The sequence below is a fragment of the Oratosquilla oratoria genome, chromosome 41 (genome assembly GCF_046742065.1).
Source record: "Oratosquilla oratoria isolate Oo_2021 chromosome 41, ASM4674206v1, whole genome shotgun sequence".
Taxonomy (NCBI): Eukaryota; Metazoa; Arthropoda; class Malacostraca; order Stomatopoda; family Squillidae; genus Oratosquilla; species Oratosquilla oratoria.
The window spans coordinates 37,894,342-37,918,359 of record NC_134817.1 but is presented as its reverse complement, the minus strand read 5'-3'; the positions used below and the strand labels follow the sequence as shown (position 1 = coordinate 37,918,359).

Here is a 24,018-nt window from a genome sequence, read left to right as displayed (position 1 = left end):
TGGCTGGCAGCTGAATCGGTAGGAGATTGGTTTCCTGACAATGCGAACAAATGGAGGCAACTGTGTCGAAACTCGCCACTTCAAAATATGACCCAATGAAGATGTAGACAGGAGAATAATTGAGTCATTGTGATAGGAGCAATGCACGCAATTTATATATCGTTCTTGGGAATCCACGTCTCTTGGTTTCATTCGGGTTACATGAAGAATTCACCTCCAGAACGCCCACAAAAATGTCACCCCATGAGAACCTGTAGAATCCCAGTACGCCGAATATCACAAGTGGAATAAAGATTAGGTTGAATGAGGGTTATGCTTATTGTTGTCAACTTGTACAACCGAAGAATTGTCACCCTGTCGAAGTCGGGGGTTATTCTTCGTGATCCGTCTGTTCTCTGGTATTGGAAGTGGTCCCCACACTCTCCGCCATAGCCTCCAGTGCCACAAGTCGATCCACAGTACCAGTGCCGGTAGGTTTCTTGGGTCAAAGCTGCGTTGGTCGGTTCGAGACGTGCACCTCGACAACCCCCGCACCCATACCACGCTCCTCTCTCCTCCTATCCTTCCCCCCCACCCTCCTCTCTCCTCCTATCCTTCCCCCCCCCACCCCATCAATTTCTCCATTCTTCACTCGTGTCTCGATCTTGGAAGTGAAGCTCTAAGAAGAATAAAAGAGCATATTTTAGTTTTCCCTGTTCTTCCCTTCACATTGCCATAGGTACCTCCGGGCTTCACCCTCCCGATTCTCCCTAACTTCTTCCCTGCGCTAATGAATTGACTTTCCCTCTCCCCCCGACCCTCCTGGTCGCTTCTACCCCACCCGTACTTCACCCCCATATTTCCTTCTCTCAGACTTTACTATCCATCACGTCCCATGTTATTTTACCACCCTCCAACCTCCCGTCCTCTCTTCCTCATCACGTCCATAGCCATTTCCTAACATTCCCCCTCCCTCCCCTGTAAATGGAGAGGAGGCAGAGCGCCAAGCAGGAAAACTGTCTGGGCACAGATGTCAAAATTTGGACTTACAACAGATTCGACAGACTTCGGATGCCTTGCTTCTAGTTTCACGATGCTCACTTGACCAGTTTTCAGCCATCTTTGCCCATAGCTTCCCACAGGGAAAATCTTTTGCACAACCCCATGGCCTCATGAGGAGTGCCACGGAGTCGAATGAAATGTGGTGTCTAGTGCCACGAGGTGCTAAACGTGTACTTCGTCTCGTCTCTCCGCTGGGTGAAGATTTCCTGTGCGCGCGCAACCCCTCGCTCCCACCCGGACCACATCCCATTTTCTGATTAAATTATGTTGGGTTCTTGGGAGTGCTATATCGCCATGGTGTCCTAATGGCCTCGTGCATTGTCGAGGATCTAGTCTCGTTTTGTACATTACGACGGCATTGTCGAAGCAATCCCATAGTCTTTTAGTTAATCCAGTGCAGACGACAAGTGTAGAATAGCAGCCCACTGTATAGCGTGGTAGATACCAAACGTGATCCAACTTTGTAAGGAATAAATTGCAAAGGCCGTTTATTTGGTTCATGTTTAGTAATAAGATGGGTTGGGGTGGAGGGAGGAGTTGCCTCTGAAAAATCTGAAAGGAACAACCTGTTTGAGTCGAGCAGCTGGGAATGACTAATGGTTTCAGCATGAGCCTGATCTTCCGGTTGCAGGTGTCCTTTTTCTCCGAAGGAACCTGTTACTGTGGACTCTTCCCAAGGGGTTGGTTGGGTCACATAAGTTGACATTTCTGTACGCCTGCGCATTCCTCCCGATTCGTAGGTCATTTTTCGAATATTATGTCTAACGCGTGAACAGCATCGCATAAACCCAGGATGCTCAACGTTGGCTGGTACATGGGAAGGTGATGGTAGAAATAATGGGTAATGGATAGTCAATCTGCATATGAATAGAAGTAATGGGTAGTGGATAGTGTCAATCTGCATATGAATATACAGAGCGCCGTGTATGATAGCTGTAAGAGAAGGGAAGATTTGAACGTCGTTGTCTTCGTCTTGGATACACAAGCGCAGGATCCTGCGAGCCGGCAACTGTTTTTGTTGTACGTGTTATTATCTTCTGTTGGAGACATGCGAGAACTGCGGTTTGGTGAGGGTGGTAGGGAGGGAGAGATGGGGCTGGGAGGAAGGAAGATGAGGAGGGAAAGGCGGTAGCTGGATCTGGGTGAGCAGTTTAGATTCACTTTGGAATCGACAGGCCCGGAAGAAAGGCATCGGGTCACTAGGATGGGCCTGTCTGCTGTTTACAGAAGACGATGATAGTTTGGGCGACGGAGGAGGAGGAAGGGGAGGTAGAGGGGGATGTTGGGAGGGGAACGAGACGGGATGGGACGGCGGCGGGCGGGTGTACGCCAGGAGGGCACTGTCGCTCGCCCGACTGCACTTCTGTCTGCTTGGGCGTGTTGTTAGGCTTAGTTCTCCCCCAGTGTTCTGCTCCCAGAATACGGTTTCCAAAAATCGTAATCGCATTCGTAATTCTAGCTGTACTGTGAACATGACGGTGCATCGAGGCATTGTACCCGAGCAGGCAGGAATCTCGTGTGTGTGTGTGGGGGGGGGGGGCTTGGCGTCCCCAGCAGCTGAACCTATTCGACCATCCAGCTTCTCGCAGCAGTCTGGTGTCGGTGGTGGCAATGGTATCAATGTTCCCCTGACCCCAGCATTCGCGCCCAATGAAACGGCGTCGCCAGTGGGAAGGGGAGATGGTGGGCAGGTACCCCCGTTGCCCCCATATCATATTATTAATGACATCTTGTTTACGCCACTGCTGGAGGATCATTGTAGAGTTTGTTGGCTACAGGGACATCGTGCGTTAATTGTCCCTTTTGAGAGTCTTCGTGAGCTGGCATGCCACGCCTATTCTGACCACATTCGCGTATCGTCGTCGTGCCAGGTCAATTCTGACCCGAGTAGGATTACTTGGCCTCGCGGTGAAGCGTCACTATGTGCCGCCTTTCTAGATGGGAAAGTTGCGTGGCAAGCCATGACACCATGCCACGGCATAGTGTGACGGTGGTGTCACTTTCCGGGCTGCTTGGATTGCGCGGATTCGAGGTCACTGAGGAGACAGCCGCCAGAGACAGGGGGGGGGGAGGCGAAGGTGGAGGGAGGAAGGGAGGGTGAACGGGACCGGGGCGATGGAGGGGGCGGTGCAGACGAAGGAAGTGGTCGAGACGAATGGATGTGAGCGGGGGGACGAGTAGGTGGGTGGGAAGCTGTTGTACATCGTCTTTCGGTCTGATTAGCACGGCAGATGACGAGTGGAACAGCATCTCTTGTTCGCCATCGGGACGGGCAGGTTGGTGAGCGTTCAGACAGGCAAGCAGGCAGTCAGGTCGATGGACTACTTCAAACGGGTTAGCAAGTGACGCTGCAGGGCGTGCGTGCGTGCAGGTTGCGTTGGGATGCTTTGGTCTCGCGTTGGTGCTCTGCATCTACGGCCACACCTTCCGAAGAAATTGTGCCGGAAGGACAGCAGCGGCAGCAAGAGACTTGAAGCTCTTGCCTTTCGAGTAGGCAGCCGGGCTGGTGGTGGGGACCCTGGGATACAAGGGTGACTAGGGTTCCGAGAGAGTTCTGCAGACAGAACGGCGGTGGCGGCGGGGCTGTTGCAGGAGCTGCGACGACGGGTGCTGCTGCTGCTGGATCAATAGTTTGGAAGCGAGGCATGCAAAGGTTGTGCTTCACGCAGTCGCTGTGCTCGCCCCCTCAGGTGCATGTTGAATGCACACTGCAGGCACGCCCAGTAGTTAGACGTGCTACTCGCTACTTAAGCGTATGACGGTACTAATCGATGGGAAGGTGGTCAGAGGAAGTTGGGTAGTGGTGGTGGGGTTAGGGCTGTCTTGGATGATCGGCGCCTGAGGTTGCCGTCACGGACACCTGTAGCGACCCAGAAACGTTTTACTGAGGCAGCTTGGGTACGAATCTACGTCGACGTCGTCATCGTTGCCCCGCGTGTTGCTGGGGCAAGGCTATCGCCGATTCGGGCGTTTGGGGAGACTGAATGACTGCCTGAATTTGATAGCCTGAATACTTAGTGTGGATACTTAATTTACAAAAAATGTATTTGTGCTGCATTTGGTTTCCGCACGAGCCAACGCATTGCGGATGGCACCAAGGGAATGGTGGCCAACCAGTGTACGACAATGTTGGGGGTAAAGGAGAAAAGTATCCAGCTTTGGGAAAAGATATCGTTGAGAGAGAGGGCAGTGATGGATACTGGAGAAGGGAGAGAGGTGAGGGAAGGGTGTTGGCACCGAGGCGGGAGAGGTATTGATCCTGTCTGGACGGTGTGTGAACGCATCCTCTCTCGGGTCCAACCACTCTTTGTTGGCGTAGCTACGGAACTACGTTCTCACGATACTGGAAGCTGTTGCCGTTGCTTCAGAAACGCGCTTCATGGTGGCGGCGGCGGTGGTGGGTGGCTGCCGCTGGTGCTGCTGCTGCTGCTGCTGCTGCTGCTGCTGCTGCTGCTGCTGACGGTGCCTGGCCCACTACCTCCTGCCTTCTGTAGCGCCGCCTTCATGACTGTCAAATAAACTACTATGCTGTGCTTTGTTCCTCCCGAGTTGGGGTTCCCTGCTGTGCACAAAATGCCCCCCGTTTCTAACCTACTGACCTTTTTTCCAGGGTGGTTAAGTCTTTCATTTCAACACATCCCGGCGAGTTACTGCAGGGCTTCAAGGTGAACCTTCAGCAAGCTTTGCAGATGAACCTTCCCCAATTCGTCCTTAATTTCCTTTTTAAGCGAAAACTAAAATCGGTGGGTGACGACACTGGTTCCTCTGGCGCAGCAACAACTACTAGCCACAGGACGCGGTTCTCTACTTCTCGCTCCTCGTCTTCTCTGGTGTTGTCTTCCCCCCTCCCCCCTAATACTTCGATGACTAACGCGAGCCCCCTTCCCCCAAAAAAAACTTCACTGATGTTAACCCCCCATTTCCCCTTTCCCCCCAATAATTACTAACACGAACTAATATAGTTTGCATGTGTGGGTTAGGATGCTTGTTTGGTGCGAAGCATTTTGTGGAGAAATGCTGCTCTTACTTCTCGCCCCCCCCTCCCCCCACAAGTCCCGTGTTGTAGCCGTTTCACTAACCATGTTGCAGCGTTGGGGTGGAGACGAGCAGGAACCTTCAACATGCCGACTATCACCTTATATGACGCTTGCTGACTTACACGATGGTTGCCGACTAACACGGCGGTTGCTGACTGTCCTAGGGTTGTCAAATGGTGGAGATGCCGATGTCCGGGGGACTGGGTTCGCGCTGCCAAGCTTAACCTCCAGCAGGCGCTCGACACAAAGATCCCCAATGCCGTGCTCACCTTTGCCTTCAAGCTACGTAACCGACAGGTCAGCTCCGGCTCCACCACCACCACCACCACCAACACCGCCTCTACCATGAACACCATTACCATTAACACCACTACCATTACCGCAGCCACCACCACTACCATTAGCGCCGCCACAACTACCATTATTACTACCCACCGCACCACCACCACTACCCTACTACCTACACCCCACCAACACCACCTCCCACCCATTACCCATCACCCACCAAACCCCATCACCATCACCACCACCCACCCCAACATCACCATCACCACCCACCCCAACATCACCATCACCACCCACCCCAACATCACCATCACCACCCACCCCCATCATCACCACCACCCCCCACCCCATCATCATCACCACCCACCCCAACATCACCATCACCACCCACCCCAACATCACCATCACCACCCACCCCCATCATCACCACCACCCCCCACCCCATCATCACCACCACCCCCCACCCCATCATCACCATCACCACCCACCCCATCATCACCATCACCACCCACCCCATCATCACCATCACCACCCACCCCATCATCACCATCACCACCCACCCCATCATCACCATCACCACCCACCCCATCATCACCATCACCACCCACCCCATCATCATCACCACCACCCCATCATCACCATCACCACCCCATCATCACCACCGCCACCCACCCCCATCACCGTGATCACCACCACCCACCCCCATCATCACCGTGATCACCACCACCCACCCCCATCATCACCGTGATCACCACCACCCACCCCCATCATCACCGTGATCACCACCACCCACCCCCATCATCACCGTGATCACCACCACCCACCCCCATCATCACCGTGATCACCACCACCCACCCCCATCATCACCGTGATCACCACGACACACCCCCATCATCACCGTGATCACCACCACCCACCCCCATCACCGTGATCACCACCACCCACCCCCATCATCACCGTGATCACCACCACCCACCCCCATCATCACCGTGATCACCACCACCCACCCCCATCATCACCCTGATCATCACCCACCCCCATCATTATCATCACCACCCACCCCCATCATCACCGTGATCACCCACCCCCATCACCATCCACCCCTATCATCACCACCATCCACCCCTATCATCACCATCACCACCCACCCCTATCATCACCATCACCACCCACCCCTATCATCACCATCACCCACCCCTATCATCACCATCACCCACCCCTATCATCACCATCACCCACCCCTATCATCACCATCACCCACCCCTATCATCACCATCACCCACCCCTATCATCACCACCCACCTCCATCACCATCACCCACCCCTATCATCACCATCACCCACCCCCATCACCCGCCCCCCACACCCATCACCACCCGCCCCCCACACCCATCACCACCCGCCCCCCACACCCATCACCGCCCACCCCCATCACCATCACCACCCACCCCCATCACCATCACCACCCACCCCCATCACCATCACCACCCACCCCATCACCGACCACCCCCATCACCATCACCGCCCACCCCCATCACCATCACCACCCATCACCATCACCACCCACGCCACCATCACCATCACCACCCACCCCCATCACAATCACCACCCACCCCCCATCACCATCACCACCCACTCCCATCACCACCCACCCCCATCACCATCACCACCCACCCCCATCACCATCACCACCCACCCCATCACCATCACCACCCACCCCATCACCACCATCCACCCCATCATCACCATCCACCCTCATCATCACCACCATCCACCCTCCTCATCACCGTCACCATCACCCACCCTCATCACCATCACCCACCCTCATCACCATCACCCACCCTCATCACCATCACCCACCCTCATCATATTCACCACCCACCCTCATCATATTCACCACCCACCCCCATCATCACCACCCACCCCCATCACCATCACCCACCCCATCACCATCACCACCCACCCCATCACCACCCATCACCACCCACCCCCATCATCACCACCCACCCCCATCATCACCATCACCACCCACCCCCATCATCACCATCACCACCCACCCCCATCATCACCATCACCACCCACCCCCATCGTCTCCATCACCACCCACCCCCATCGTCTCCATCACCACCCACCCCCATCGTCTCCATCACCACCCACCCCCATCGTCTCCATCACCACCCACCCCCATCGTCTCCATCACCACCCACCCCCATCGTCTCCATCACCACCCACCCCCATCATCTCCATCACCACCCACCCCATCATCTCCATCACCACCCACCCCATCATCTCCATCACCACCCACCCCATCATCTCCATCACCACCCACCCCATCATCTCCATCACCACCCGCCCCGATCATCTCCATCACCACCCGCCCCGATCATCTCCATCACCACCCGCCCCGATCATCTCCATCACCACCCGCCCCCATCGTGACCATCACCACCCGCCCCCATCGTGACCATCACCACCCGCCCCCATCGTGACACCATCACCACCCGCCCCCATCGTGACACCATCACCACCCGCCCCCATCGTGACACCATCACCACCCGCCCCCATCGTGACACCATCACCACCCGCCCCCATCGTGACACCATCACCACCCGCCCCCATCGTGACGCCATCACCACCCGCCCCCATCGTGACGCCATCACCACCCGCCCCCATCGTGACGCCATCACCACCCGCCCCATCGTGACGCCATCACCACCCGCCCCCATCGTGACGCCATCACCACCCGCCCCCATCGTGACGCCATCACCACCCGCCCCCATCTTGACTCCATCACCACCCGCCCCCATCGTGACACCATCACCACCCGCCCCCATCGTGACGCCATCACCACCCGCCCCCATCGTGACGCCATCACCACCCGCCCCCATCGTGACGCCATCACCACCCGCCCCCATCGTGACGCCATCACCACCCGCCCCCATCGTGACGCCATCACCACCCGCCCCATCGTGACGCCATCACCACCCGCCCCCATCGTGACGCCATCACCACCCGCCCCCATCGTGACGCCATCACCACCCGCCCCCATCGTGACGCCATCACCACCCGCCCCCATCGTGACGCCATCACCACCCGCCCCCATCGTGACGCCATCACCACCCGCCCCCATCGTGACGCCATCACCACCCGCCCCCATCGTGACGCCATCACCACCCGCCCCCATCGTGACGCCATCACCACCCGCCCCATCGTGACGCCATCACCACCCGCCCCCCTCGTGACGCCATCACCACCCGCCCCCATCGTGACGCCATCACCACCCGCCCCCATCGTGACGCCATCACCACCCGCCCCCATCGTGACGCCATCACCACCCGCCCCCATCGTGACGCCATCACCACCCGCCCCCATCGTGACGCCATCACCACCCGCCCCCATCGTGACGCCATCACCACCCGCCCCCATCGTGACGCCATCCCCACCCGCCCCCATCGTGACGCCATCACCACCCGCCCCCATCGTGACGCCATCACCACCCGCCCCCATCGTGTGACCATCACCACCCGCCCCCATCGTGACGCCATCACCACCCGCCCCCATCGTGTGACCATCACCACCCGCCCCCATCGTGTGACCATCACCACCCGCCCCCATCGTGTGTCCATCACCACCCGCCCCCATCGTGTGACCATCACCACCCGCCCCCATCGTGTGACCATCACCACCCGCCCCCATCGTGTGTCCATCACCACCCGCCCCCATCGTGTGACCATCACCACCCGCCCCCATCGTGTGACCATCACCACCCGCCCCCATCGTGTGACCATCACCACCCGCCCCCATCGTGTGACCATCACCACCCGCCCCCATCGTGTGACCATCACCACCGCCCCCATCGTGTGACCATCACCACCCGCCCCATCGTGTGACCATCACCACCCGCCCCCATCGTGTGACCATCACCACCCGCCCCCATCGTGTGACCATCACCACCCGCCCCCATCGTGTGACCATCACCACCCGCCCCCATCGTGTGACCATCACCACCCGCCCCCATCGTGTGACCATCACCACCCGCCCCCATCGTGTGACCATCACCACCCGCCCCCATCGTGTGACCATCACCACCCGCCCCCATCGTGTGACCATCACCACCCGCCCCCATCGTGTGACCATCACCACCCGCCCCCATCGTGTGACCATCACCACCCGCCCCCATCGTGTGACCATCACCACCCGCCCCCATCGTGTGACCATCACCACCCGCCCCCATCGTGTGACCATCACCACCCGCCCCCATCATCACCGTCTCTCCACCCCCACCACCATCATCACCACGCACCCCCATCACCATCACCCCCACCACCCACCCCCATCATCACCACGCACCCCCACCACCACCCCCATCACCGCCCCCATCACCACCACCCCCATCACCGCCCCCATCATCACCCCCATCATCACCACCCCCATCATCACCCCCATCTTCACCCCCCACCATCACCACCACCCACTATCACCACCACCCCACCATCAAACCCACCCACCCCATTATCAACACTTGCCATCATGGTTATCATGCACCATTGCTACTGCCACTATCACTCCCACCACCACTACTACGCATCCCCACTAATGGACTAGCCCAATGCTCGGCCGCCTCCTCCTTAAGGCTTTTTTGTTATAGTCTTGTCCTGTTTTCACTGTGCCTTGTAAATGTAGTTGCACTGCTCTTGCCACGCTCCTCATGTCTACGCTGTTTTTGCCAGTTGCTGTCCTGTTGCCGCGCTGCTCCTGCCGCCGACGCCAATGCAGCCATTGCTGCCACCACTGTTTATGTTGCTGTTTATCATTGTTCTAAAACTGCATTTCTTTTTAATGTTTCCAACCCCCATCCCCTCACCTGTTTCTGAATTTCTCAACTTTTCTACAGCTTGATATTTTTGATGCTGGTTAGGTGCCGCAGTTTTGGCCCTTCACGACTCTTTTCAGTTGCACCTCTGGGGTTTTCCAGCCTCATCACACCAGCTGGCAGACTGTTCAATCTATCATCCTTTCTAAAGCCTGTCCACAGATACCTAAACCTAGAAATGCCCTTGCCTTTCCTTCCTTTCTGCCCAAAACTTGATACTGAACCTTTTTTAAACCTCCCATTGCTGGTTTTAATGTACAGAGCCTTGGTGATAAGTGGAGTTCTTTGGTAGCATGCTGCATGGCTGTTGTTTTTCTTGTAGGGTGAACAAATCGTGGCGCACCAAGAATCCCGCCAGCATGCTTAGCGCCTACAAGGTGGACCTTCACCACATGACTGACATCAAGCTGCCTAAGCCTGTTCTTGAGTTCATCTTCAAGCTCAAGTTCAAGCGGGTGAGTCAAGTTGTCTTGCTGGATCTTGGGTGGAAAATGTGGCTTTGGTCACAATGGACTGAAGCAAGGGAGCATTGTTGATGCAGTCCTGCACATGGCCACTCGTGTAGTAGTGGACTAAGCTTAAATGTAATATAGATGCAGCCCCCTAGGTGTACCAACACTATAGTAGGTTTTATGCATGTATCTTGTTCATTCCCTCCCTCCCCTCCCTTCCTCTACTTTCTGTGTTGCTGCCCAGTGTTTTTCTTGATATAAATCTTAGGTCAATATATTGAATGCTAGGATTGTAATAATTTCCATGAAGTAAATTTTACAAGTTAGTGTCTAAGACATTAATACCACTTTTAGGCTGCCAAGAAGGTTCGTGCACATGGAATTGGAGTGCACAAGCCTGAAGAGATTGAAGAGTTCGGACACAATGACCTCAAGGTCCTGTCAGATCTCTTGGCTGATAAACCATTCTTCTTTGGGGATGAACCAACTACTGTAAGTATTTTTACATGTTCAATTAGTTATTTTTGATAGACTTGTTTTTTACTTCTGGAATGTAAAATTATCATCGCCATGAATTAGTTCTCCTGTGTAAGGATTATGCATGACATCAATGACACTGAAATTGACAAACTCCATAATGTTTCTCTTGCATCTACAGCTGGATGTGGTCGCATTTGCTAACTTAGTCCAAGTAGCTTTCATGGACAAGGAAGTAAGCTACTCTCTGCGTGACTGGATGATTGAGCACTGTAGTAATCTTGTAGACTTCTGTAACCGCGTAAAGGACAGGGCCTTCCCCGACTGGGAAGAGATGTGTGCTAACCTTGATCTCAACTCTCACCTCCCCAAGCCACCCAAGGAGGAAGAAAAGAAAGAGGAAACGGAAGAGAAGGAAGAAAAAGAGGAAGATAAGAAAGATGAAAAGGAAAAGGATGATTCAGAAAAGGAAAAGTCTCAAAAAGATGAGAAGGAGGGAGAGAAGGAAGATAACAAGAAGGCAGAGGAGAAAGAGAAAGAGGAAAAGAAGTAAAGAAAGACAATTCGATATTGTTAAAAGCAGTCTAGAACCAAATTTTTATTTGTAATATAAATGTGATAAATGTTGCTATTGAAAAGCCTTTTTTTTTTTAATCATTATTATTATTATTTTTTTTTCTTTGCTTCATGACTCTTTGTATAGTTCTTGTTAGCGTGGACACAGCACTCCCCCTTGTCGAAGTAGTCGGCGTGGGGTTCACGGGCCACATGTCAAGAAATCAGCTCGTTCTCACCTTCACCAAAGTTTAAATATCATGACAGTTGCTTTCCGGGCAACCTTAGAGCTCACTAAAACTCCTCATCCTCTACCTCTTCCTCCTTCCTCCTGTACCGCAGCCGCCGCCTCTGCCGCAGTCCATACCCCTTAGTTTGTACCATACCGCTTTACCTGCGGCCGAGATCTGTAGTGCGATTGTCAAAGGCAGTGTGTAAGGAAGCTTAGGCCTGTTTTGTCACGTTTGGAAAAGGTTGAAGGTTGGAACTTGGAAGTCAAGTTTCGTGTGTGTGGCTCTTTTAGCTTGTAAGTTGTAATCTCTGATGCTTTTAGGTGAGCACAATCAATTTTAAGCAGTATTATTTGATGGTTTATTTGCTCGGATGCTACCATGCCACTTCTACCATATATATATATTTTTTTTTATTTTTTTTTTTATTTTTTTTTTCCAATTTTACTTTTGTATCATTAGTTTGTAAATTACTAGCTTTTACTACAGCATTTAGATCATTATGATAGTTTTTATGGACAAAAGTTATTTTGTAATAAGAAATACTCATTTTATAGGTTCTCTTTGATACCAGAGGGAATTTTTGACTCCCACCGCTTTTGTGATAGAAATGCTCACCCATAAGGCAGAGGATCTTGTGGTTCCTTGCCTGTTCCCCTCCCCCCCCAGTAGGGTTGCAAGGGCATGGTGTCACAACCACACCTGCACTGCCTGCAGAACTAGACCTGGGAAGGAATCAGCAAGACTGTTTTGCCTACCCTGGAATCTCCAAAGTACCGGGTAACCCAACTCCATGGACTTCATCCCACAAACACCACCACCACCACTACTACCACTACCACCATTACCAAGGAATAATCTGTAACAAGGGGGCCGGCCTTCGCTCCTCGTATGGGGATGAGTCAGTGCCATGCAATCAAAATTCCATTACAAGACACAAGATGGGAGGCCCCCCAGCTGTCTGCAGCTTGTGGGTCAGTCTGCTGCATAGGTATGAACGAGCACAAGTGGTTATGGTTAAGGGCACAATTATGTAAGTTCTTTTATGCTAAAGATAAACTGTCTGATACAAGTAACGTTTGACATTACTATTTGGTCAGTGACGAAAAAATTGCTGTGATAACTTTCTTAAACACCAGTTTTGTAAGAATTGCATACTGCAGAAGAGTAGCAATAGAAGACTAGTAAAAAGCCTTGTGTCCGATAGTGTAATCACGACACCTAGCACGAGCCGCGAGGTCACAAGCAGGTCGCTTTGGTCTACAAAACACTGGTCTGGTGCGTTCCCTTCGCTCGAAATGTCTGGCATCTCCCTGTAGTGTTGAAACAGAGTAGGAAGCTGTTAGGGTCTACAATGAAGAGAGCAAGTGTGGGTATTGGATGTTGGACCTGACCTCAAAGACCTCCTCCTGTAGGACTCGGCGACCAAGGCTTGGTTGGTTTTGACCCTGGAAACCCCAACTCCATGAATTGCCCATTGCTTTTGTACACTTTGTACTCGAACTGCTTCCGCTTTGATGTTGTCAAGATATATGCATTTCTATTACTAGCACATCCACGGTACACCATAGCAACCCTGTAGTACACAGACGGACTATTTGTTCCTCAATAAATGTATCCTTTTAGGAAACTTGGTTTGAATACCCTTTGTAGACCAGTCTAATTTGCATAAAGGAACTTGACACCATGCAGAGGGGGGGAGGTGGGGTGACAGCCTCTACAAAAACTGATATGCACATAACACCCAGTTCTTGAGCTGCAGTCAAGAAGTCCCAATGCAGACAGAGAATACTTGGGCATCATATGAGCTTTGCAGTTGGTGAGATTGGCTGTGACAGCTTTTTCTTGACTAAACGTTTCATGGCACAATTTTGGTTACTTTGAAGTGCCATACAACTTGTGTGTAGCTAAAGTGAAGTTGGTTCAGGCAGGTGAATGGCAATGGGCTGCCAAAGCTGTGTAGGCCACCTTTCAGTACCTCTGTTGCATATTTGCAGGCAGAAAGAAAGATACGAGAAACTAGTGTGGTCTATTAAAAGCTAGAAGGAAAGTTTTACCCATCCAAACCCACTTGTACTAAGCTTTAATCATTTGGGCAGCTAGTGCTAGAGGACTTTACGACCCATGTTCAAAATGGTCTGAAGTTTTTTAGTAAGTGGGTTGTTCTGGAAGTGGATGACAATCTGATTAGGTGAAACCATAGATGTACCTTAAATGTGGGGTAAATTTCAAAGTTCTATAATTGTGGCTTGAACCATTAAAATTAAGAATATTGAACGAATGTCCATTTTTTTCCCCCCATTTAATTTCGTCTTAGTATATTTATTAGTGGTTAGTGCAACACCATGCTGCAAATTGGTTTTACTTTGCATGGTAGTTATACAAAGGTCAGAGGTTCACCAGTGTGTAGTTAGTGTTTAGAAACTTCTCCATTGTGAAATATGGTGTAACCATCCCCAGAATACTTTTTTCTATTCCCATTGTAGATTGCCATTCTGAATTACTGGGTTAAGACATAGGACCCAGTAGAACGGGCAGGTAACGAGGAAGTGTACCGACAGTCAGCAGCTCGTTAACCTTAAAGTTTCGCCCTAAGGATGTTAATCAGAAAATGGGTATCCAGTTAATTATTCAAATGTGTGCATAAAATGGAATGTCTACTTAACCACTTGTATGATTGAAAAGTCAGTGTTCCTGGCTTTAAAGAACCTTGTAGAAGCAAAGGTATTGTACTTTTTTTAATTATTTTGCCTCTGGTTTACTAAGTATATGGGAAATTGTACATTTACAAAGGGCTACTGGAATTTGTTACTAACTTGGTTACTTTGAAAAGTAAATCTCCAGTAAATGTTTGAATGCTTACTGTATCTGGTCGTGGGTGGGAAAGTGAAAGTTGGACTACTAATGACATTATATAAGCAGCCAAGTCACACTTCCTCACTTCCATGTTCCTGTTCATCTATGGAAGTAATCATTACATGTAACAAGTGCTCATGTTTTATTGTATTTTAAAAGTTTATATAATAAAGCCTCGAATGTAATTAAACTGTATTTCACCCTGAACTCCTAGTAGGCACAAATAAAATGCCATGCGACTTGAATATCAAGATCTAGTCACAAATTAAATTCTGCAGTTACAATACCATAATTGAAGTAATTTATGCAGATGCCAGTTGGATTGAAAGTGCTCAGAGAAAAAAAAAATCTGGATACTTGATGCTTGATATTTTAAAGGCTAAAACTGCAAAATTCACGTTTTTATATATTGAACTTCTAAAGGTGAACAAACTTCAAAGATTGATACTGTGACTAAGCTTGGTACCAAACTCCACTACAAGGCTCAGAATAGTATCTGTTGCTGAAGTAATCAAAAGTAGATCTGTTTGTACAAGCTAGAATTATTAAATGCTAAGTCTGTGTGCATTGAAAGAGGCACAGGATGTCTGAAATTAAAACTGCCTGCCACCCCTCCATGAATCTATTCCCAATGGTCATATCATGGACACATTGACACCTGACTACCCAACCTATCACCGAATATGAATGAAGATCTTCAGAGCTGTCACAGAAGGTTACAGATGAAGGATTCTCAACTTGTAACAGTTTCACTGGTGAGAAATGTAGTAACACATTTGTAAATCACAATTAACACCACAGTCAGACAAGAGTTGAGTAAGCGAAGCTATATATTTTGATTGCTAACTGCAATCCTCTTCAGTAGTACAAAGTGGAAGGAGGATGCAGTCTTAAATAGCAACCTCTTACAAAGGGAAGGGAACTAGGAAAAGAATGTCATTACCCCAACCCTTGTGACCTGAGGATGACTCGAGGTCGGGTCGGGAGGGGAAGGAAACGACAATTTGATGAATAATCCTGATAAATCTGGGGTCCATTGACCTTTGGAAATGTTCATCATGGGCAAATATTCAAAGTGGATTCCACCATTTTCCTTCTGAACCCACAGCTTTGTTTATAAATAAGGTCTGATTTTTCCCAGTCCATCCAGTGATTAAATTTGTTCATGTTGAAACACTGCTGAACTTTCTTGATCATACTTGATAGACCTATTATGTTCATTCAATCTTGTCCTTGGGAATCTCCCCATCTGGCCTGTGTATGAAAGGTTACAATCTTTACATGGAAGGGAGTAAACACTTTAAGACAGCATCCTCCTTCCACTGTACTACTGAATAGGCTTGCAGTCAGCAATCTAAATATATAGTTTAGCTTACTCGTCTGTGGTGTTGGTTGTTGTAACAGTTTATTTGGGGTTGCATGTGGCAGTGAATGGTTGAATAGATGTGGAGGTGAATTATGTGAAAATGAGTAAATGCTTGGAATGAAGTGCTATGAAAAATTGTTATTTGGAGAAACATGAAAGTAGTTGCTTTACAATGTCACTGTGTGGAGCTGACTTGGAAATTAGGAAAAATATTCATGGGTGCATGCTTTGGCTGGCTACCTAATGAGGGGGAAAAAGCTGTTTGGTATACATTGGAGTAAGAAAGATGTTGAGGTGAGACAAGGCATAATAATTGTTGCCTAAAGTTTCAATAAGTGGAAAACCTGTTTGTTACCAGCTGAATGTAGGGGACCCATCACCAGTTGTTAGCTGTTCATAGGTGAAAAGGTGCAAGACACAGTTGATGTTATTAGAGATCTTGAGCAATTTGGATACTGATAGCTCAGTGGTCTGCAAGGGTGGTGGGTGGCATCCAGTCAGAGCATTTGGGGAAAAACTTGATAAATTTGGTTGATTTATATTTAAATTTAATAAAGTGTATGTTTCATCTGTTTACATATTCAAAATATCTTCCTTTTTCCTCTGTACAAAGCCTTATACTTGAATCTTTGGGGCATACAATCAAGGAGTTGGCCTCAGACATCACCAGACCTCTGCACACTACTGGCTGCACCTCCTGATGGAGGTGAGGGTGTAGACAGGTTTTGAAAAGTGCAGCTTGTGGGTCTTGGAGGACCACCACAAGTATAGCCTACTCATCATTGGTCCTGAGCCAAAGAACAAGGATGGAAAGGGACTTGTTGTAGGGTAAATCAGTGTAAATGGAAACTAGCAAGGAGTGGAAAGACTGAAGTAGATATTGAGAATAAGGTGGATGGATACTAGAGGTTCAGATCTAGATGGAAATGGATGTACAAGTACCATCTTGCTGCATTGCTTCTGACCTGGGCAGGAGACAGGTATGACTTCATCTATGAGGAGCTCAGATGAGAGGAAAACTAAGGGTGGTGGATAGGAGTGAAATGAGGGTGGGGGTGTCTGACTGCTACCACTTTTAATGGGGAAGAAGCCTTTGGGATATTGATGGATCCAGGGAAGAGTGCAACAAAGGAGTGGATATTGAATGGATGAAAGGAAGATTCAACCCAAATGGATAATGTCTTTGTAAATTAATTTAAATAGATGAAGAAGGGGTCACCACATAATGTGGCAGGGTTAAGCAAACCTGTGTAGAAGAGCTCTGGGTCACTGCATTGCCTGGACCAAAGTGGTGTAAATACGGACAGGGATGACCCTGTAACCATAATGTGCTAAGGTAGAAGGGATGTTAAATGAGTTTGGTGTGTTGTTACTTTGAATTTATCCATCCTACAAAGAGTAAAGGTACATTAATTTACTAGAATCAGTACAGAGGAGAATGACCTAAATGATACATGGGCTCAGAAATTTACCTTATGAAGACAGGCTTAGGGACCTAAACTTGCAATCTGTAAAGACAGAATATGGGGTGATCTAACAGGTATTCAAATGGGTTGAGGGCTTGAATAAGGGTGATGGAGACTAGGTTATCTTATTAAGAGAGGAATGCAGGACTGACAGTAATGGCTTTAAGTTGGACAAATTTAGATTCAATGAGGAAATGGGCAAGAGCTGGTTAACCAATTGTGAGCAATGAAACTATTGGTTGTTTTAAGAGGTCAAGGGATGATAGATGGTAACGGACATGGAACTGCTTAGTATAGGTTTATGGTTTTGCAGTCTCCTTCATTCCTATGTTATTTCTTGACGGTGCTCACCTCGGATTTCTATGAATCTAAAACCTAATGGTCGGACTGCACATTCTAGCACATTTAAAATCCTAAAATATAGGGCCTAACATAGGACACCCATGTAAACACCACAGAAATAAAACAGTAAAGGGAAATAAATTGAACCTACTTGAAGCTGACACAGGCACAAAATTTGTACAAGAAAAACACTCCTAATTACACACAAATGAAGAGCTTGAAGTATATAGTATCACTTGCAACAGTGTTCAGAGGTGAATTAGAGTAAGAATGAAGGAAACAAATATATAGTTAGGTGCTCTGCATAGCAACTACAAAATAGCTGCTAAGAATACCAAAATTGAACAGTGGCCTTGAAAAAATAGAAAAGAGCCTCCCTTCAGAAATCGGCAGCAATGTTACTCGCCCCAGACATCAATCAAGGAATTGAATGGCAAAATCTTTCCATTGGAAAAGAATCCTAAAATAGGTGGCTTCACTTCGGATACATGTCTTTCAGCCCGTACATGAAAGACTTGACAGTGAAAATAAACATATTACAATCAATAGCATAGACTTGGGTCAGGAGAAGGAAATTCTAACCAGTTTACAAACATGTCTCATGACTCACACCTGACAGCATGGTTCCTAACAATCGGGAAAACAAACCTGGACACCTTAAAAATCATACAATATCAAGCCCTGATAATGATGACAGGACAAAACCACCCCAGTGGTATACTACACACACAATCCAAAATCCATCACTGCAGTGACTCACAATCTTCTTTGGTGTTCTTTTTTCAACATTTTTGCATTGTCTGCAAAGAAGCTCATATAACTTTCAATTCCTTCATCCATATCATAAATATATATGGCAAACATTGTGGCCAAAACTTCCTTGTGGAACTCCACTAATCACCTAATCCCAATTTGAATGTTTGTCTCTTATCACCACTCATTTTCCTTTCATGCAAGAAGTCTTCCATCCACTTAAGTAGTTTGCCCTGTATTCCTCCTACAGTTTCTAATTTCTTATGTGGCACCTTATCAAAAGCTTTTTTCAGGACTGGAAAGGCACAATTAGCCCATCCATTTCTTTTATTATATCTACTAGTCTTCAATAGAAACCCATCAAGTGTGTGACACATAATCTTCCTTGTCTAAATCCAAATTTCCTTGGATTTAGTACTTTTTTTTTCAAATGCTCTACCCATCTAATTTTAATCATTCTTTCACAAATTTTAGCTACTGTACTTGTAAGGGAGACCAGTCTATAGTTAGTAGGGCCTTATATATTGGTACTATATTTGCTCTTCTCCAATCTTCTGGAACTTTTCCTTCCTTCAATGAACTGCTTATTAGACTATGTATTTTGTCTGCCAGTTCGTCTCTGCATTCTCTCAAAATCCAGTTTGTCATTTCATCTAGACCATGTGATTTTCTAACATCGAGATTACTCAAATGATTCATTATTTCTTTCCTTGTTACTTCTATCTCTTTCATAGGGGGGACTTTCTCCTCCCACTCGACATCTCTAAGTTGTATGTTCTCCCTCGTAAACACCGATTTAAAATGCTTGTTCATAATTTCTGTCATTTCTATTTCCTCCTCGTAGTTTCACTAATTCTTTTTTGTTTTTCAGTTTGTTTACAAATCTACAAGATAGTTTTGGCTGATCTTTACATTTCTCTATGACATCCTTTTTGTATTTTCTCTTTTCTTCTCTGTGCACTTGTACATATTCATTTCTATAACCAGTATATGTTTTCCATTTTTCAGGTCTTTTGTATTTTTTCCATTTTATCCAAGCTTTATCCCTTTTGTCTTTTAACTCACTACATCTTTTGTTGTACCAAAATTTTACATATCCTTTTTCTTGTTTTTGTCTTGGAACATACTTTTCACTCCCTTATATATATATATATATATATATATATATATATATATATATATTTTTTTTTTTTTTTTTTTTTTTTTTTTTTGTCAAAATATTCCATTTCTCTTCTACTGTTGTTTCCTCCTTGTGTACCCTTTTCCAGTCTGCTTTTTGAAAAAAGAATCCATACATCGAGCCACACTGGACGAGACGCAGGTGCCCCTGGCCGTGGTCCTGGAAGAAAGCGTACCCAATGCTGTAAACGCGCGACGAATCTGTCTGCAGTAGCACCGGCAGGGCGGGGTCGAAGGGCGCCAGCACGGGCGGTGACGACAGAGCTCGCTTGACGTCGGCGAAAGCCTTGTCGTGATCCGTGGTCCAGGTGAATGAGCACTTAGGACTCAACAGAGGCCGTAGTGGTTGAGCCACCGCCGTTATGACCGGAGTGAAGTCCGCCAGTTGGTTCACCAAGCCCATGAATCAAGGTCTACATATACCAGGTCTAACCATTTGAGCCGTTCTGCGCACATTCTGACGTCATCGGGCTGCTTCCATTTTCTCTTTGTGAAACACTGAAGAAAACTGTGAAACACTAAGGAAGACTGAAATTATTATATTTCCTCCCCCGTTATCTCTCTCTAGCTCATTGTTATTATCAGTGTGTGTGTGTGTGTGTGTGTGTGTTATATCTACACCTGTCGCTGCTGGGACTCATAAAAAATTGTGATGCATTAGTATGTGTGCGTGGCCAAGAGGGATTTAAGAAATGCAATAATAGTACCAACCCTCACATATGCAATTGAAACATGGCTTTGGAATGAGAGTCAGAGGTCTAGAGTGCAGGCAGTGGAAATGAGTTATGTGAGAAGTGCTTGTGGTGTAAGTAGAATAGATAGAATGAGTAATGAAAGTGTGTATGAGATTTTTCCAATGGGTCTCAAAGGCGAGGGGAAGAAATGTAGAGTGGTTGAAGAGGTAGAGATAGACGTTAAATTGGTTTGGCCACATGGAGCGAATGGAAGAGAGTAGGATGATCAAGAGGGTGTATGTGAGATAGAGGGGGGGGGATGATAAAGGGTGACCTCCAGTATAATGATGGAGGGATAGGGTGCGGGACTATGTCAGTGACTGAGAGGTGTGAAAGATCATTGAGAGATCTTGTTGAGCGGGCAAGGAGAGTGTGTTTGGATAGAGATGGAAACTCTTCTGCCGTGGTCATCTCACTGTGGGAGCTCCTGGGAGCAGGCGTCAAAGATGATGATAATGATTAGTATGTGCTTGTACGTAAACATTCTCTCTTTCTCTCTCACACACATACAATGGAATATCAAAACCGAAATAACAGGTGATAACTTTTATTTTACTAGTTTAGAATATTTCCTTTTTTCACTCTTGTGAAGTCTTAGATTTCTATTTAGGTTACGCATTCTAAAAAACATGCGTGTCCTTACAAAAAATTAATAACCTCTTGAGGCAATGTCACATATGTACAGATTTGCAGGGAAACGATGAAAATTTACATTTGGCTTACTTCCTCTTTGGTTTGAGCCACAACCCTTAATGGCACAATAAGCCATACTGTCAAGATCTATATATACCAGTATATATAGATCTTCATTGTCAGAATATGACCAATTGCGTGGAGCGGTGCGAGAGGAGGCAACAACGAACCATCTACAACTAACAGCAATGGGACGCGCGAACCCCACTTTGACCAGCCCGGTGACGTCACGGGCCCGCTGCGCCAACACCCTCGAAATTCGGTCGGAAGTGGTTAGACCTGGTATATATAGACCTTGCCATGAATGAGCGTAGGTCGGTCAGGTTGGTGGGCGTGGGAAAGTCCCGGATGGCCCTGACCTTGTTCTCGTCGGCGGAGAGGTGGTAACCACAGAAGCTGACGCTGGGAGCGGCGAATGTGAATTTCTCCTTGTAAAGGGTGATGCCGTGGTCGCGGCACCTTGTAAGCATGTGGTGGATCTCCGGAAGTGGGAGGGGAGGTCGTCGTCGAACACAAGAATATCATCCACCATCTTCACACAGTTGGCCACGCCTTGCAGAGCCGCGTCTCCCCGGAGGCAGTAGGCGTCGCCGGTGGCTGCGAAGCCCATCGGTCCCCGGCAGTGCTTGTACCACCTATACGGGGTGATGAACGTAGCCAGGTGCTGGTCCTCTTCTGCGAGGTCTATCTACCAGTAACCGTGGAGAGCGTCCGCCGTCGTAAAGAACCTCGCGGAGGGGGTGACGCCGCGGACCGCAGCAAACGGCGTGGGCGAAGGGTGAGTGGGGCGCGTTACCTGAGAGTTGAGTTTCGTCAGGTCGGCCGTGATCTCGGAACGCGAACGGTATCGGCCTGGGCGAGTGGATGGCGAAGGGCACCTCGTCGGCTTTCAGGTGGATTCGCATGGGGGGACCCACCATCTTCCCTAAGGGGTTGGAGCGGAGGTCATCCTTGGAGACCAGCACGTCGCTGAATTCTCGTAGGAAGTAGTCGCGGGCGGCAGCTGGCGAGCTGTCAGAGGGAAGTGCTGGCGCGGCGCACCTGTTTGGGTACATCACCTCGAGGATAGGCTTCGGGAAGTCGGGCGGGATTATAGCCAACTGCCGACAGTGGCCTGGAAGCGTCCCACGGCGGGGGGCATCTTGGACCCGTCGGCCATGTACGTCGGCGCTGAGGTTGGTGGCTGCAAGCTAGCCTTAGATATCCCCAGTGTGCCCAGGTGCCGCGCACCTATCACTGTGACGTCCGCGCCCGTGTCCAGCAGCATAAGCAAACTCGAGGACACGTTCCCGAAGCGGATGCGAATGTTGACAGGTGTCGGGGAGTGGCCGGAGCCGTCGGACACCTTTCGGCAGGCGCCAGCCTTCCCAAGGGGAGGTGCGGGGGCACCGGGGCTTGGCGGCTCGTGGTGATTCTCGTCCCGATCCCCTGACGACTTGCAATACTTCTCCCAGTGACCCTTCTTGCCGCAGACGCGGCATCGGGCGTTCCTGGCAGAACACTGGCGGGTGTGAGGGCGGTGTCCCTTGGTCCCGCAATTGTGGTAGGTGTCGCCAGGTCGCGAGGAGGGTTCGGGAGGCGGTTGAGGTGGGGGTGCGCACGCCTGGCGTTGAGCACTTTTATATGACGAAACGGCGCACACCTGCGGGTTGCCCTGGCGGTCCGAGACTGTCTCCCTTGCCGACTCGTGTGAAAGGCAGTGGGTCACAACCTCCTGCAGTGATGCGGTTGCGGGGAGGGAGCTGATGCGCTGAACGAGTTCCTCGCCCTGGACGCCCATGAGTATGACCGTTTTCATTTGGGCCTCCGCGCAAGCGACGGCACCTACGGTGCATAGGTCTACCTCCCGGGCCTTGTCCTTGGCGCGGCCGTAGAAGTCATCGAAGGACTCGCCGTGCTCTTGCCTGCATTGGAACAGGTCACGATGGGTCTCCGCCATTTCGTCCATTTTCGCCCGGTGGGCCTCCGCCATTGCGTCCATTTTCGCGCGGTCTTCCCTCCGTTCATCTCGGATCACCGCTATGCTCGCCCCTAGGCGTTGCACGGCGTCGTTGCCACCATCCCGTGGAAGCGTCACATTTGGTGTGAGCGCGGGCGGGGCGTGTAATTCGACGTCCCTGTCTTGCGATGAGGGTTAATCGCTCCTTTGTGCCATGGACCGGGCTGGGGGGTGCGGTCTACACGAGTCAGCTGGGGTATTGCGTGACGTAAGCGCGTTCACTAAGTGGGTCGCGGCCGCGTCGGGGGCGCTCTACCAAAGCGCTGTATCCAAGGGGTTGGAATGAAGGACCTTTTTGTTCGGTCCTCTAGGGGCCTGCCAAAGCGCGTCGCACGATAGGGCTCCACTGCTGAACTGCAGTGCACGATACTGCACGGTTCGACGTGCACACTATTGCAGGACTCCTGCAACACCTCGTTCACGTAAGCACCACAGGATCGTGTATTCTCGCGTACTGGCACTTGTTCACTTGCACGCCACCGATTACCGAACCGCACTCGTGTTCCACCGTTGCACGGTGCAAGGATGCTTGCAATTGCAAGATCCTACTCACTGCGCCAGGATCGCAAGCATTGTTGCAGGGGGCAGCAGTGAAACAGGTCGTACGGTTCGTGGGTTTATTAATCGGTAGGTTATGCGTAGAGGGGGCACGTCAAGTACCCAAGAGGTCTACAGAGCAAC

The 24,018-nt window shown here is 49.7% G+C and overlaps 1 protein-coding gene across 3 annotated transcripts in view; it reads left to right on the top strand.

Annotated features, from left to right (window-relative positions):
• Positions 1-13,579, top strand: part of fax (failed axon connections) — a 60,752-nt gene extending 47,173 nt beyond the window's left edge. The window contains exons 3-5 of one of the 3 annotated variants that reach the window (XM_076178620.1): positions 10,558-10,690; positions 11,042-11,179; positions 11,346-13,579. In XM_076178620.1, coding sequence (XP_076034735.1) covers positions 10,558-10,690; positions 11,042-11,179; positions 11,346-11,717 — 643 coding nt within the window. In that variant the 3' untranslated portion in view covers positions 11,718-13,579. Of the gene's footprint in view, positions 1-4,651; positions 4,785-5,242; positions 5,376-10,557; positions 10,691-11,041; positions 11,180-11,345 lie in introns of all 3 variants that reach the window. The other 2 variants (XM_076178621.1, XM_076178619.1) reach the window with 2 other exon arrangements.
• Positions 13,580-24,018: the final 10,439 nt, after the last annotated feature.